General features: G+C 40.2%; 2 protein-coding genes and 1 long non-coding RNA gene across 7 annotated transcripts in view; 1 reads left to right on the top strand and 2 right to left on the bottom strand.

The window, feature by feature from the left end:
- ICE2 (interactor of little elongation complex ELL subunit 2) overlaps positions 1 to 2,208 on the bottom strand; it is a 22,816-nt gene extending 20,608 nt beyond the window's left edge. The window contains exons 1-2 of one of the 2 annotated variants that reach the window (XM_026795448.2): positions 2,029 to 2,208; positions 1,050 to 1,154 (exon numbers count right to left, since the gene is read on the bottom strand). In XM_026795448.2, the coding sequence (XP_026651249.2) occupies positions 1,050 to 1,154; positions 2,029 to 2,123 (200 nt within the window). In that variant the 5' untranslated portion in view covers positions 2,124 to 2,208. The remainder of the gene's footprint in view (positions 1 to 1,049; positions 1,155 to 2,028) is intronic. The other variant, XM_005490278.4, reaches the window with a different exon arrangement.
- On the top strand, positions 1,831 to 10,223 carry LOC141730594 (uncharacterized). Its single transcript, XR_012582197.1, has 2 exons — positions 1,831 to 2,326; positions 2,840 to 10,223. It is a non-coding gene; the product is annotated as an uncharacterized LOC141730594 (long non-coding RNA).
- RORA (RAR related orphan receptor A) overlaps positions 9,972 to 14,457 on the bottom strand; it is a 350,740-nt gene continuing 346,254 nt past the window's right edge. For all 4 annotated transcript variants that reach the window (XM_074549730.1, XM_074549728.1, XM_074549732.1 and 1 more), the window contains one exon: positions 9,972 to 14,457. In XM_074549730.1, the coding sequence (XP_074405831.1) occupies positions 14,293 to 14,457 (165 nt within the window). In that variant the 3' untranslated portion in view covers positions 9,972 to 14,292.

Raw genomic sequence — 14,457 nt, 5'->3', positions numbered from 1 at the left:
TCACAGTCTTCATTGGGGTGCAAACCAAAATAATCTGACAGAGCTTTTCTGGCCATATTTACAGCATTATACTCTATTTGAGCTGACAGCTTAAATTTTTCCCCTTCATTTTATCAGCAACCCACTTCCACTGCTTCTGCACCAAGAGAAAATCCACTTTTGTAAATATCTATGAGAAACTCCCCAAAATTAGCAAATTTCCTCCAGCTTTTACTTCCACACTTGCTTCAACAGGTGTAATTTCTCTTCCTCTTGACTCTGGTGACACAACCCAGCTCCATCCATTTCTGATTTTTACCAGGGGCAACCTCTCTGGCTTCTTCTGGCTGTAAAGCCACCCAAACCACACAGCTGGCCACAATTCCCACTCCTGAGTGTCCACCCCAGAAACTCCTCTAAGGAAGAATCCCACAGCAGTACCAGTAACAAGCTGTGAGGCTGTGCTTGCATCTCACCAATTCCAGGAGGTTGCTCCAATAGGGATGAACCAGAACAGGTTCCCCAGCTAAAGATGTGGGTGAAGCCATGGCATGTAACAGGCAGCCCCCTCAAATGTCAGTTCATAAAAACACAGCAATTCCCCTCCTGAACAAACTATTTCCCCACTTCCATGGTTTCCCACCCACATTCCTCCCAGTGAAGGTTCATGCACCAGGCACAGTCACCTCCCTTATCAGCTCAGTAAATTCTGAAACCAAGAGTCTAAATACAGTCCTCTCCAAATGCTGAGATGTAGCAGCAGGAGCCACACTTCTCACTATGTGAAATCAACGTTATTCTGCTTCCTCTACCTAAGAAAACATGAAAATGACACTGAAAGTGCAAAAACAACACTACTTGTACCACCTGTGTTCACACAGCTTCATTTCCCAGAGCAAAGCTCTCAACCTGAACTCCTCCTGCTTTCTGAATGTTCACAATGCACAAAGCACAGGCCAGCAGCAGTACCAACCCCCTGTGTGCCAAACAACATGCAGCTTTCCCCAAAACAGCATGGACATGTATCCATGGCATGGTAACAAAGAACACAAAACGATTAAATAATATACCTGTGTGATAAATGCCAGAGTTCAGAGAGGCTCGGGGATAAGGAATGTTTCTCATAAAGTTCATGGGAGAAAAATACTTCTTGGCCATTTTTTGGCGGAATATCCCTAATAAAAGAAAATTTAAAAATAAATATATAGCAAAACAACCAAAAATTAAAGGCCACCTCTGCTCCTGAGAAACAAAACCAAGAATTATTTTATATGAAAAAAAAGAGAGGCCACCTACACAAAGGTTCCAGATTTCCTTTTTATGGAAGTTACATTTATACTAATGGCTTATATTTTTGATAGTAAAATATATATTCTGCACAGTACAAAATAACTTCATTAATACAATCAATTCTAGATATGGTGAAATTCTGATGAGAGTTTCACACTTTCACAGGTTCATGAATCAAAAACAAACTCTGGGTTGAAATCGCTGGAACTTTTGAGAAGAATACACTAGTTTTAGCTTTTCAGAAAAGATTTGTTCTTGTCTTCTACGCTGGTATGATATTCTATATTGCCTTTTTATGTTTTCGAATGAAGTCGTTCAAAACAACGGTGTTTATACAATCCCAACCTCCCTAACTACTGTGTAAGGTACGAGCAAAGACTTTATTTACGTTTTACCTCACAAACTAAAATTCCAACAAATCTCGCCTCTCTAGGGTTAAAGAGCCGAATTACGTATTTGCAGAGCTTTTCGTTTTAGAAACACCACCAAGGTCCCCGCCCCGAATCCGCCGGGGATTTACGGGGCCTCGCCGCCCCTGAGGGGGAGCCCGGCCGGGCTCAGCCCGCTCCCACCGCGGGAGCGACGGGAAATGGCGCTGCCCCCTCGGGGCGGCGTCCGGCGGGGCGGGAACAGAGCCCGCCCCGCTCCCCCCGGGCCGCAGTGCGTTCCGCTGCCGGCGGGGCAGCGCGGAGCTGTGCCCGTCGCCCACGCCTCAGGCGCGCCCGGCCAGGCCGCTCAAGGAGAGGGAGACACGCTCACCATGTCAGCGGCGGCCCCGCGGCCGCCATCTTGGCTAAGCCTTCAGGGCGGCAACCTCGCGCCTCAGGACACTGGCCAATCAGCGCTCGGCGCATGCGTCAGGTGGTCTGAGTTAGCAAATAGGGAAACGGGCTGGAGCAGCCCCTCAGAGTGAGGCCGCCATTTTGTGGCGGGCGGGGCGAATGGTGGCGCGCAGCCGAATTGTGTTGGGAGATTTGCTCCGTGATCGCAGGCGGAGCCTAGGCAGGAGGTGGATGTCTCGGGCGGCGCATCCCGCCCCTCCCCGGCTCTTTCAGAGGTGGGGCCCTGGCTAGAAAGTGGGTGTCCCGGGTGGCTCCTCCCGCTCCCGGTGTGCCGAGGTGGGAGGGCGGCAGCTTGTCACCGCGCTGTTGGAGGCGCGTGAGGGCTGAAGTGCCCATGGAGGAGGCTGCGTTCAGCAGCTTCCCTTCTCTCATGCGTTCAGTTTTCCTGGCTCACTTCTTGTGAGCAGATCCGCGAAATCTCTTTTAACTGGTGGGCCGGCTTCCCAGTGTGGTAAAATGTGGAATTCGGGTATTCTCACAACCCGTAGGTCTGCGTGATGGAAACTGATTTGCCTGTGGTGGTGATGCCCTAAAGATGGGGAAATGATGAGGGCAGAGTGTGTGCCTGGTGTCCTGTGATTAAAATGGGGCACTATTACATAAATACAGGAAAACCCAGAGATGATTCAGAATTATTTCCAAACCCAACAAACAAGGGAGTCTTCAGCTTGCTTGCAGATCAGTTTTAAGGATAGTGATTTTAATTCTGCCCTCTTGATTTATCTTAGGGAAGCAGAAAGATTTTCTGTCCCACTGGATAGACCCACCCAGAGCCGAGCCATGGAATTACCCCCTTGTAAGGAGTGATCTTAGTTCCCAACCCAGGTATGGTAACAGTTCTGTAGCTGAATTATGAGAACGCTTATCTTGGTGAATGTGGCAGCCTAAATCCTACTTCAGGCTGCATCTCTCTAAAACCTACAGCATCTGATTGTTTTGTTGTTTTATCTTTGTACTTCCATGACGCAAACATGAACATCAGGAAATAGGTTTCCACTGTGAGGGTGATGAAACAGTAGCTCAGGTTGCCCAGGGAAGTTTTGAAGTCACCTTGGAAATACTCAAAAGCTAAGCGTGGTCATGGGCAGCCAGCTCAAGGAGAGCCTGCCTGGGGCCTCTGCAGTCCCTGTCACCCTCAGCAGTTCTGCGGCCCTGTGAAATAACCAGAGGTCAAACCCACCACCTCCTAATGCACTTGAGCTTTCCTCGTGGGAGGCACAGGAGGGAGTTCTCAGTTTGTCTCACTTCAGAAAAACTCCTGTGTTTTAGATAGAACTATACAGTTCTTTAAAAAGCTGTTCCCTAACCTCTGTGTTGGTGGTTAGGAACTGTCCTGTGACTGGGAAGACTGGGCAGGATCGTGGCCTGAGGATAAGAAAATGAAGTCTGTGTTTTCAGTGTCCTGACTGCTGTAGACATGGAGCTGCTGTAGAACACATGGCACTGCTTAGTGCTACCGTTCTGGGAGTTATCACTTACACTCCTTTTTTTGTAGACTTATCTGTAGGTGAAGGCTGCTTCCAGATACAGTGCTTCAAAGATGAATGCTAGAATCTATTTCTGGATCATGGTCAGACATATAAATACTGAGCTGTAAACGTCCTGTCAAGACTGAGGCATTTCTGAGTAGGTGCAGAAGGAGAATTTCACATGCCTGAAGTCTTAAGACCAAGCATGCTGCTGACACATTCAGGTATTCCCAAAGTTAGCACAGCAGAGGGGAGTGGCAACTTTGACTTTTGACGCCTAAATTGTATTAAAACTTCAATTTTGATACCCAAACCCTCATTTGTCTGACCTAAAATCTGACCTAACGCAGTATTTCTGCTGGGAGTGCTCACTGGGAGGGTTTTGTGCCAAATATCTTGTATTTTGCACTTGATGTAGCGACCTGTGATTTCAAACAAGAGACCTTCACACAGAGGGGAGCTACATTAACCCACATTCATTCTGAAAAGGTTTGGAGCTCTCGTTGGCCAAAAGGGGAGCTGAAAAGGTGTTTGGGGGCCATCTTGTTCCCTGCTGCTGACAAAGCATGCTGTGCATGCTAAACCACCTCTAACCTCTGTGTGGTCTAATTCTGTACCAGTGCATTCCTTAAGGCATAAACCTAATAAACTGTAATTCAGGAAACCAAGGAAAATACCACTGACAAAAAAATCAAGACAGGTTTTTCCATTAGAAGCTGAAGTTTTATTACAGGATAAGAGTACATAAAGCACATCTAAAATCGATGTGTTCAATGCACTTAATAAAGGTAATGTAATATTAAAGGTACGGTTTCTAAGTACAATATAACAACATTCATATTAGAATGAAAATTGGAGTATTTAAAAGACAACATTAAATCTCTTATTTTTACAGTCATATTTACAAAATGAATCAAAATACTTTTTCCGGGACTGAGTAAAATAACAAACTTGAATATAAGCAGGCTATTGTAAGAGTGAGTTGGAAAGGTCTATGGAAGGGACAGGTGAAGTGACTGGGCAAAGATCATTAGCAAAGGTTTAGTACAATACCACATCCTCTTGATGGCTTACATTTGATTGTGGCTAGAAAAGGAATTTGTACATACTGTACACATAACAGACAGCACATATTTACATGTACAGTATCATTGCATTAAACTTGTGTGTATTTACAGAAATTTGAGCATATCACTCAACGAGGTTTTTAAGTCTGTGTGCTTCATCTTCAATCTGATGTATATTTGTAATCAGCATTTATTCTGTTGTTGGTATGTTGAACATTTAGTAAAGAGGGAGGATAAATGTTAACCAAATGGTTTTGCATAAATATATCAAACGATTAAAACAACGGGGAGAATGTGTTCCTGGCATTACCTATAGGTTGGTACGTACAAATTTAAGAGTGAGTCCTTCTCTCTTTGAAAATATCAAAAGGTGACTTAAATCAAGAAGGGAAAACAAAATTGTCATGGCTTATATTTAAATAAGATTGTAGCTTCAAGAGGTTTTTATAATTGTCCTGATAGTGTTTGCAGTTAAACATTCCACTTATGAAAATATACCCATGGTGCAGTAAAGTTTGTTTTTGTTTTTAGGTCAACAGTATGTTTGCTGTTTAAAAAAAATTATTTATATATATATATTCCTTGGATTGAGGGTATAAAAGCAGTGCATGGAAGCCAAGAACCATGGCTTTAAAATTCACTACCTTCTATTATCAAAAAGTGCAGTAAACAGAAACATTGTTATTAATAAATTGCTCAAAAATCTTTGCTAAAGATCTTATAAATTCAGTAATATTACAGAAAAATTCTAATAAATATTTAAAAGGTTAATTACCTCCTTAGTTAGATATTTGATATCCATCAGTTTTTAAGAATGAACATGAAAACAATATCTAGAATGAAAGGAGCAGGGGACAGGAATATTTTGAAGGGTACATGACTACGTAAATTAAGGTATACATGGAAAAATAAAAACAAAACCCCCATACCTGACAAAACGTTGCAAATTCCACTTGTTAATTAACTTTAGTTGCTACTGGCTGTCCTTGGATATGTATGCATGGTGTGTAAAGCATATCCAGGGACTGCACTCAGCCATCCCTCAGGGCAGGTTTACAGAACATTCCTATTTACAGTAAGGAGTTAAGTGTGTAGGCGTGGCCCAGTAACATCCGCAGGCTGAGCGTACAGATCCTATTGACAGTGAGCAGGGAGGAAGGCACCCAGCAGAATGACATCTGTACATTTCCAATGCAACAACAGGATAGAACTCTCCAACAAGCCAAATAACTACCTCCCTTTCAGACAGACAGCATATAGGAATTATTTTATACTGGCAGATTAGATGTTTTTCTTATTTTGAATACAATACAGGCAGACTCTTTTAGTAACCAAAAGGATAACAAGCTGGACAGAACAATTTTAATAACATTAATAATTAATAATGTTAATAATGTAGAAAAAAATTCTACATTTGATATCAAGTATCTGTACCGGTGAAGTAATTTTCTCCTTATTAAATATACTATAGAATAATTTATATAATGACACTATGCATTTAAAGAGAAAACCATGTCCCAAATCTTGTACTCTGATACAGGTACTTGTTGGGCATATGTTGGTGTATATATATATATATACACAAATATATATATTTATATATAGTTATACTCAGTGAAATTAACAAGACCCAAAGGTGGTATTGTCTAGGAATAAAAGGGGTTTGTTTGTTTTGTTCACAAAAGTAACTTATCTAGCACCACACATCAGAAAAACACAAAAATAGCACACTCTAGTTCTAAACAGCTATGTCTAAAATAGATTATATAGTAAAACAGATATTATACAGCATAATGTGGTATTTGATAAACAGATAAATATTTGCACTGTGTAGGCTGTTTATAGTATAATTTTATCTATACAGAATGAAAGCAAAAAGTTAACTGTATAGAGGTGAGCAGAACAACATTAAATATTATGACTCCAAAGCAGAGACAAAGTTAGAGTTGAAAGAATAGAGCAAGATAAAATGTTTACAGGCCATTACAAGTCCTTAAATTAGTAGTAAAATAAGGAATCAGTTGCTCAAGTTTAAGAAAGCAGTAAACAAGAGATTTGCATTTACATGCAGATGTCTAAAACTTGTATTTCTTTTAAATCTATGCACAAAAAGTCATTTGTTTTATTGCTTGACATTCAGTTATGGCTAGAATATTTTTAACCTTTTTTTTGTACTTTGGAAACAAGAATATTGTTAAAGGTGCCATAAAAATGGACAACATTGAAAACAGTTTGCAAATAAACCACCTAACACTGCAGTTCTTTATACATTTTAAAAAGCCTTGTCTGGGGTTTGTCATATGTTAAATATATTTAATCTGGGAAAATACATTGTAGCTTGAAGCCTCCCATTGGCCCAAACATCCAATACAAAAACACATCTCCAGAAAAGGAGCAGGCAGACAATACAGTTACATATAAAGAAGCAGCCAGTTAATGTCCTAATACTTCAAATAGTGACCACTGTTCTGTAACTTGCTTCTAAATCAATGTAGAAATGAGGAACATTTTGGATTTAAAAAGGTCTACAGTACGTATGCCTTCTTGTGAAATAAAATTCACTGTATTGCTTATGAATTCTCTGCATTAGATATAGATAGCGTTACAGATTGCAAGCTCCTGTAAGGTCTGTGCATCTACACTGAGACTGAGGGGTAATTCAGGGTAGTGTTTCTCAAACCGAAAGCCACAAGTGCTCGTTCGAATGGTGCCCAAGTGCCCGGCTCTCGGGCAGAGCCCTGCGGGCACAGCCAGCCGGGTTCCGCTGAGGCGCAGCCTCCCCAGCACAGAGCGCTGCGCACGGAACTCGGCCCGGGCCCGAGGAGCTGCAGGAGCCGCTGGGGCTGCGCTTGGCAGCGCCCACCGTCCCCAAGTACCCGCAGCAGCTCGGGCCCTTCCCTTGGGAAATGCTGCCAACATTCCAGCTGATCCACACTCCCTGCCCCAGGAAACTCAGTCAATTCCAACACAGAGAGCCTGTGCACAGATACAGCTCACAGAGATTGTGCTTTCAGAAACCTTGAGAAACACTAACGTAGGAACAGAGCACACACAGGACATGTGAACACTGAAAACATGCAGGTGTTAACAAAGTGGGATGTCACACGCCAAGCTGAACAACCTGATTGTGAAGTTCAGCTTGAAGAAGTAATAAGATTATGAGGGAAGACATACAAGTGAATATTGTGGCAGAAGAAGTGAGCCTATGAGTATTGATCTGAAGCCTTTATCATGTTTTGTTTCTTATTTGGATAGCCTACTTATTGCTATAAAGTTATTGCTATATTCTACCAGTGATAAAGGCAAAAAAAAAAGGACAAACAGCAACATTATAGATGGAAAAGGTAGAATACAGCTTCTGTTTAGATGTTAAAATTCTATTTAGTACCTGAATAAAGTTCCAGAGAAAGACTGTATATTATGTTACGTATTTTTCTCCTCAAGTCCAGTGACTTAGCATTATGTAGCAAGCCATTATCACAGTACTAGAATTAAAGCACATACTGCAAGGATTTTTAAATAAATACTCATTTACATTTTAAAACTTTTCTTTTTGTTGTTGTATTTGGTATTTGTATGCATTTGCCCTCATTTCCACCAAATGATTAACTGACAGAAATACTTAAACAAAAAGAAAGAGGCTAATATTCAAATATATTAATGGATGTAACTTTAAAACTGATATATATTAGTATTAATAATTAAAAAATAGTTCTAATAGTTATGTTTCTCCAGCTAGGGAAAATAAAGATGTTCTGTGCAATCTGAATCAGCTAGCACAGGTAGAATTCCATACTCAAGAGAAAATTGCCTATTATTTTTGGATATTGTTTCTGTTTCTGGCGCTTATATTAATAGGTTTGTCTGTATTGAGGAGTTTAGGAATGTCTAGGGAAAAAAATCCATGTCATTTGCACAGCTCACACTGTGTGAGTTGTTTTGTTCATCAAGTACAGACTGGGGATTGTCTATGCCAATCCAAAGAAAGACACTGTAATGCTTGGGTCATCGCACTACTCAGTTAAAGCATCTTAGAGCTTGTCCATTCTAAGTGTTCCATTGGTGTGCAGGTACACAAATAATAGGGTCCACTGCCAGTCAGCAGCAGGAATTCTCATCTCAGCTGAAGATGCTGGAACACCAACTGACCACACTTGCTAAGTGCCTGCCTGCCTTGGAAAGCCATTCCCAGCTAGACTCAGCTGTCAGCCAGGGAAACCATAAGGATGCTCTCCCTATTCATTAAGCAATCTCAAGTAACCAACTAGTAGCTGTATACCCGTGAAAAAACCCTCAAAAATGCCAGAAAACTGGGGCTTTCTCCAAGCAGACACATTGGATGGAGGAGTCAAATTCACTCTCTTTCCAATGTAACCAAGGTGCTGAAGTCTTGCTCATTTTGTTCCTAGTTGTTTACTTGCTTTTCTACTTGCATTTTCAAAAGAATGTGAAGCCATAGAACAAAGCTAATTGGGACAGGCTTCAAGCATCCTAGTTTGGCACTGGAGACTTCTGAACATTGTTGGGTTTTGGTGCCATTGTAAAATCACTGGAATTGCTGTATTTGATGTACTAAATATGAAAATTTCTTCAGCCACAGTGTTTCTTTCCAGCCAGGTTTTGGCTTTACCATGAAACATCTGCAGCAATGACAGACAACATTTGAAGTGTTGTTCTTGTACTCCTGCAGATCTGTGTTCCTTTCTATGTGACTTCACTGATGAAACTTAACCATGACCTTTTCATTCTTACTGCATTCTCACAAATGGATTCATTTGCTTTGATAACAATTTAAATACTAAAAAGCTGCTTTCTATTGCAGAACACTGAATTTCAGTTGGAAAAGTCATCCTATCATTATAAAAATGTTTAGAGAGTATTGAAATTAATTTCAATCATATATTTAGTGGGTCAGCATTTATTTTCTAAAATATAATTGTAAAATCTTTGCATTATTTGGGGTATTCTGTTTTGAGCACAATACCAACCAAAAAGCAGCTCTACTGCAAGAGTGAGCAAGAGAATGAGGCACACATAGAGCATTTAGTTAAAAAAAAATCCAGTTCTCTTGTGCCTGGGGGCAGGGGGAAGGGAAGAAATATTAGCATATTTTTGAAAAAGTAATTTGTTCCACCAGCAGTACTGGCCACCCTGTTGAAGAGTTTTAGAAGATCCCTGAGCACATTAGTTTCTGACTTCTAACCCCAGCTCCAAAATGATAGGGCTTCTCTTGTTGATAACGAGATGGATTGTCATTCACAGTTAAGTCAATCATAAGGTGCTTAATCTATTTACCCTTTTTTTCACCAATCAGCACAAAGAACTGTCAGAAAATAACTTTTATTTTTCTTTTTTAAATAATAAAAGGGCACAAAATTTAAACAATCGATGTTTTGTGACAGTGGTTTAGGATTATTATCTGGCTGCCCCTCAACAACAGACAAGTGATTCAATCGACATTCCTTAGCAAAAAAAAGGAAAAAAAAAAGAAAAAAAGGAAAGAAAAGAAAAAAGGCAAAAAAAAAAGAAAAATCCTGTACAAATATGTATTTTTCCCTGAGGGATCAAGGTTACACCCGCAAGTGCTCTATGTACATATTGCACTGTAGAGGAATGAAGAACATGTGCAAAAAAAGCAACAATGATTGAAGCTTACTAATCAAACCTTTTAATCATGACTGCTATGTCATCTTGCATTTTGGAATGTCGGAACACAGCTATTCCTTTAATCTAAAATGTAAAAATAAAAAACAAGAAAGAAAAAGAAAAACGCACCTCTACTATGGCACATTCAATGAAATAAAAAGTTTTCCAAAGACAAATAGACAAATTCCATCAAGAAAATAATACAAAGTTCGTTCGTTTGTGGTTTTTTTTGTTTTTTAGAAAAATTACATTACTTTCTTTCATTGTTTCACATTACAAAATCTTTTTTTTTTAATGTTTACACAAATCACATTTTATTGCAGGAATATTTCAAGTGCCATCAAACATTTATAGAAGGGTTAAAAAAATAGAAGTCTCTCTAAAGTGGTCCAGACAAGGCTTTGTATAGAATAAATCTTTTTACCACCTTCTATTTTTGACTTAAGTATTTTGAATACATTTTCTTTATTCCATTGACACTTAACAGCCTAGAAGCAGCCGCTCACACGTCCCACACATACACTCATGTGCGCACACAATGGACTCTCTCACACACACAGGTGCACATAGACAGATATCTTGGTATTCATACTAAGATAAGCTAATAAAGAGCAACCAAACTTAAAAACAGCCTCCCTTTTTACCTAATTCCATACGTCAAACAATGCTGGAGGTGATGTCATGTATTAGGGTGGTTCATGTGACAGTACAGTCCAGTAGCTCTTCCTAGAACGCCAGAAAGCATCTCCAGGGACACATGTAACTCCCAAGGAAAGTATCTTTGCAGGCTCTAAGGACTAGGTCATCTAAACTTCAAATATTATGTTTAGTTATCCTAGTGTTTTTATTTGTAGTGAACTGGGCAGATGATGAAAATACTCATGTGAATATCCACTGAGCTCCAGTTTTTAACTGGTGGATCATCTGATAGCAGGCCACAGTCCCAGGGGTTTTGCAGAGGGCGTTTCCCCTGCTGTGCTCTTACATGGCCATCTCCAAGCAGCCACTCTGGTGTTATTCTGAGTCCCCCTGCATAAAAACCCCCTTGGCAACAGGTGTCTGCTCAGTGTCTGCTGTTTTTATCCCTCCTCACGAAGGGCAACCCAAAAATTCCACTCTATTGCCAAGTGGCTGTTAACTGTGACCAGGAATGCAGAGTTACTTGGGGTGTGAATGCTCAGCTTGATTTAACAAGGTCCCAGTACACATGAGCTCCCACAAACAAAAACAACAGTGCTTTCTGGCCTGGAAGATCAGTCTCAGCTAAGGCCCTATTGGAAACCTTTTTATTGTTATGTATTTTATTACTAAATGCTCCAAGACTTATATTGTCAATGATTTGTAAATGTAAATATGCTAAACAGAATCCAAACAAAACCACTGGTGCCTAGATACCTGGCAAAGCACTAATATTCATCATGAAAAGGTAAGAACAGGATGTGACTGAAAACTAATCCCCAATATTTTGCCTGGTAGTCTACATTGTCAGAAGTAGGAGGTGTATCTCACTCTCTAAAAAAGTAAGGTCTTACTTCACTATTCATTAGTTGACACTGAGATTAAGTTTAGTTGATCTTTACAGGACTAGCACCTAAGGCTGGTCACATTCAGAAAACATTTGTTAGTTTAAAGAGGTGCTTCAAAAATAGGAATACACATTAGAATGCAAGTACCATATCATGCCAGTTACTCCAATAAAGTAAACAATGATCCAAGGAAGTGTTTCAGTGGGAGTGCAGTGAGCACGTGCTGGGCTGTGAGCCACTTGCTGAGGAGCAGGCAGGACAGAGCAGGAAACAGGCAGCTCTATGGGGCTTTTCCAAAAGGCCTCTCCTGCCTGCAGCCAGCGCTCACAGCACTGCAGGGCTCCCCTCCCACCTGCAGGGCGCTGCTCTGAGGAGCAGCTCCGGGGCTGTGCTCTCGCCCTCCCTGCAAAGCCGAGAGATGAGTGAGAGCTGTAACCTTCCCGCATCTGCTAGACTGGAACGTGTTTCATAAGGGTCATAGATGAATGTTTCTATTTGAGCCCAAAGGAAACACGTTCAAATCACAGAATAAACCTGTATTTTGCTAATAGGAACCTGCTGATCTGACTCTCCTTTTTAAAATACTCAGGTTTCAGTGGGCTTCTATTCACTTGTTACTTCTCAACAACTGTAACTTATGTAAGGGATTGTTTACCCTTGGAAGTTAAAGCAGTAGGGCACATTCTGTCTCATTCCTTTTCGTTTTTTGATGTTCCCAGCTTTTTCTTAGGTACTTCATCCAAATACATTTGTGATGGCTTACAGGGCATCCAGTTTGCATCTGCATCTCATCCAAACCCAAATCTACACCTCTGGCCCAAACACCCACAGTTTGTAATGTTGTTTATGTGAACCTGCTTCCTTCAGAACTTTGCTCAGACACAGAATTCTTCCTGAAGGGAATGGTAATTAATAACACTGCAAGATTCAGCTTATTGGTTGGTTATGTGATACAGGAATCAGAATTACAGAATGCAGGTTTCTGATATTTATGATTTCCAGGCTTCTACTGAGTACAAACTAATGCTTTCTAGCAACAGCATGCCTTTCCTTTCTTAGTTTGTTCCCATCTGATCAACTTTAAAGTGCATCTTTTTAAACAAAGAGAGAACAGACTTCTCTGCTCAGCTCCCTGAAACTGAACTGCTGGATGCTGGAACAACAGGGGTCAGTGTGTCTCATCTCACTGAAGCCAAAGACAAACCGATGGATTTGGACAGGCTACAGCTTGGCATTGGAAGGCATTGTTTACAATATGGAGTACAAAAGTATGTAATATTACATGTAAAAAGTACTTTTCTGCAAGCATGTCATATACACATACTTTTACTGTAGATACAGACTTGAATAAATACTTTCAAACCTGGATTTATGGTGGGCAGGAATACACTATTTAATAGCCCGATTTTCAAAGAGGCTGTGTTACTCATTTGTAAATGATCTGTAATTAATTAGTTCAACTCCGACAGTGGAAACTCAGAACCTGTGAAAATGAGGCTTTTGACTTTGAAACATTCCGGTTTGAAAGACTTGAAAATAAAAGTACCTTTGAATTTGACTTCTGAAAAGATTATTTTAATGTAGAAAATTGTCGTTATTTTCAACTCTTTAAAAAAACCTCTAACCATTTCAGGATATGACCAGCCTCTCTTTAAAAGTAACATGGAAAACAGCAGCATAAATACCTCCCAATGTACCAGTACCTGCCAAACCTTTTTCAGTTAAACTTGAATTTCTGGTGCACATGCAACACAACAATGAACACGCTAGCATTTAATTTAAAGAAAAAGGTGCAAAATGAAAGTGCCTTATCAATTCAACAAGAAAAGCTATACCAGTAACTACATTTTATATTAATTAAAACAATATATAAACAATATCTCTTTTGCTATATATAGTCTTCATGCCCATTTACCCTGTAATATATTATAATGCTATTGTTGCTATTGCTATGGACCCTTTTCATGCCGTTCTGTCTACTGGCAAACAGTGGTAGGTGAAAAAAAATCGTCCTTCATGAAACAATGAGCAAGTTGTGCAAACTGATGCTGAAATCTCTGCAATGCACACCAGTCGCTGATTACTAGGTGGACTCTGTTCTGACCAACAAATTGATTGTTCTGTCAAAAGCCTGGGCAGTGAACTACAGGAGAAAACAACCTTCTGACATTAGTACCCTCAGTCTGTGTAAACAGAGGTCAAGGATTGAGAAGTTGAGACAGAAAAAGGGTCCATATTTGTAGGCATAATGGAAATCATATGCATGAGAAAAACAAGTTCAACTTTGTTTCATTGTTTCCCATCCTTCGCCTGACCCCGACCGCCAAGAGATGTGCAGTGTGTTGGCTCCCTAGGTCTGTGCAGGGCCATATAAAGTGTCTTGGTTTTCTTTCTTTTTTTTTTCCTTTTTTTTTCCTTTCTTTTGTTTTAATGTTTGTACTTCAGACATTCTAGAAGTGCTTAGGTGATACGTTTACCCATCAATTTGCATTGCTGGCTCAAACTCTGAAGTGAACAACTCCTTGTAAAGTGGAGGAAAATGAAGTCGCACAATGTCTGGGTATATTGCTTTAAATGCCATAAGCTTTTCTGTATGTCGTCCACACAGTGCTCTTAAAGTAGACACTTTGCATATTAA

The sequence above is a fragment of the Zonotrichia albicollis genome, chromosome 11 (genome assembly GCF_047830755.1).
Source record: "Zonotrichia albicollis isolate bZonAlb1 chromosome 11, bZonAlb1.hap1, whole genome shotgun sequence".
Lineage (NCBI taxonomy): Eukaryota > Metazoa > Chordata > Aves > Passeriformes > Passerellidae > Zonotrichia > Zonotrichia albicollis.
This window is presented reverse-complemented; position numbering and strand designations above follow the sequence as displayed.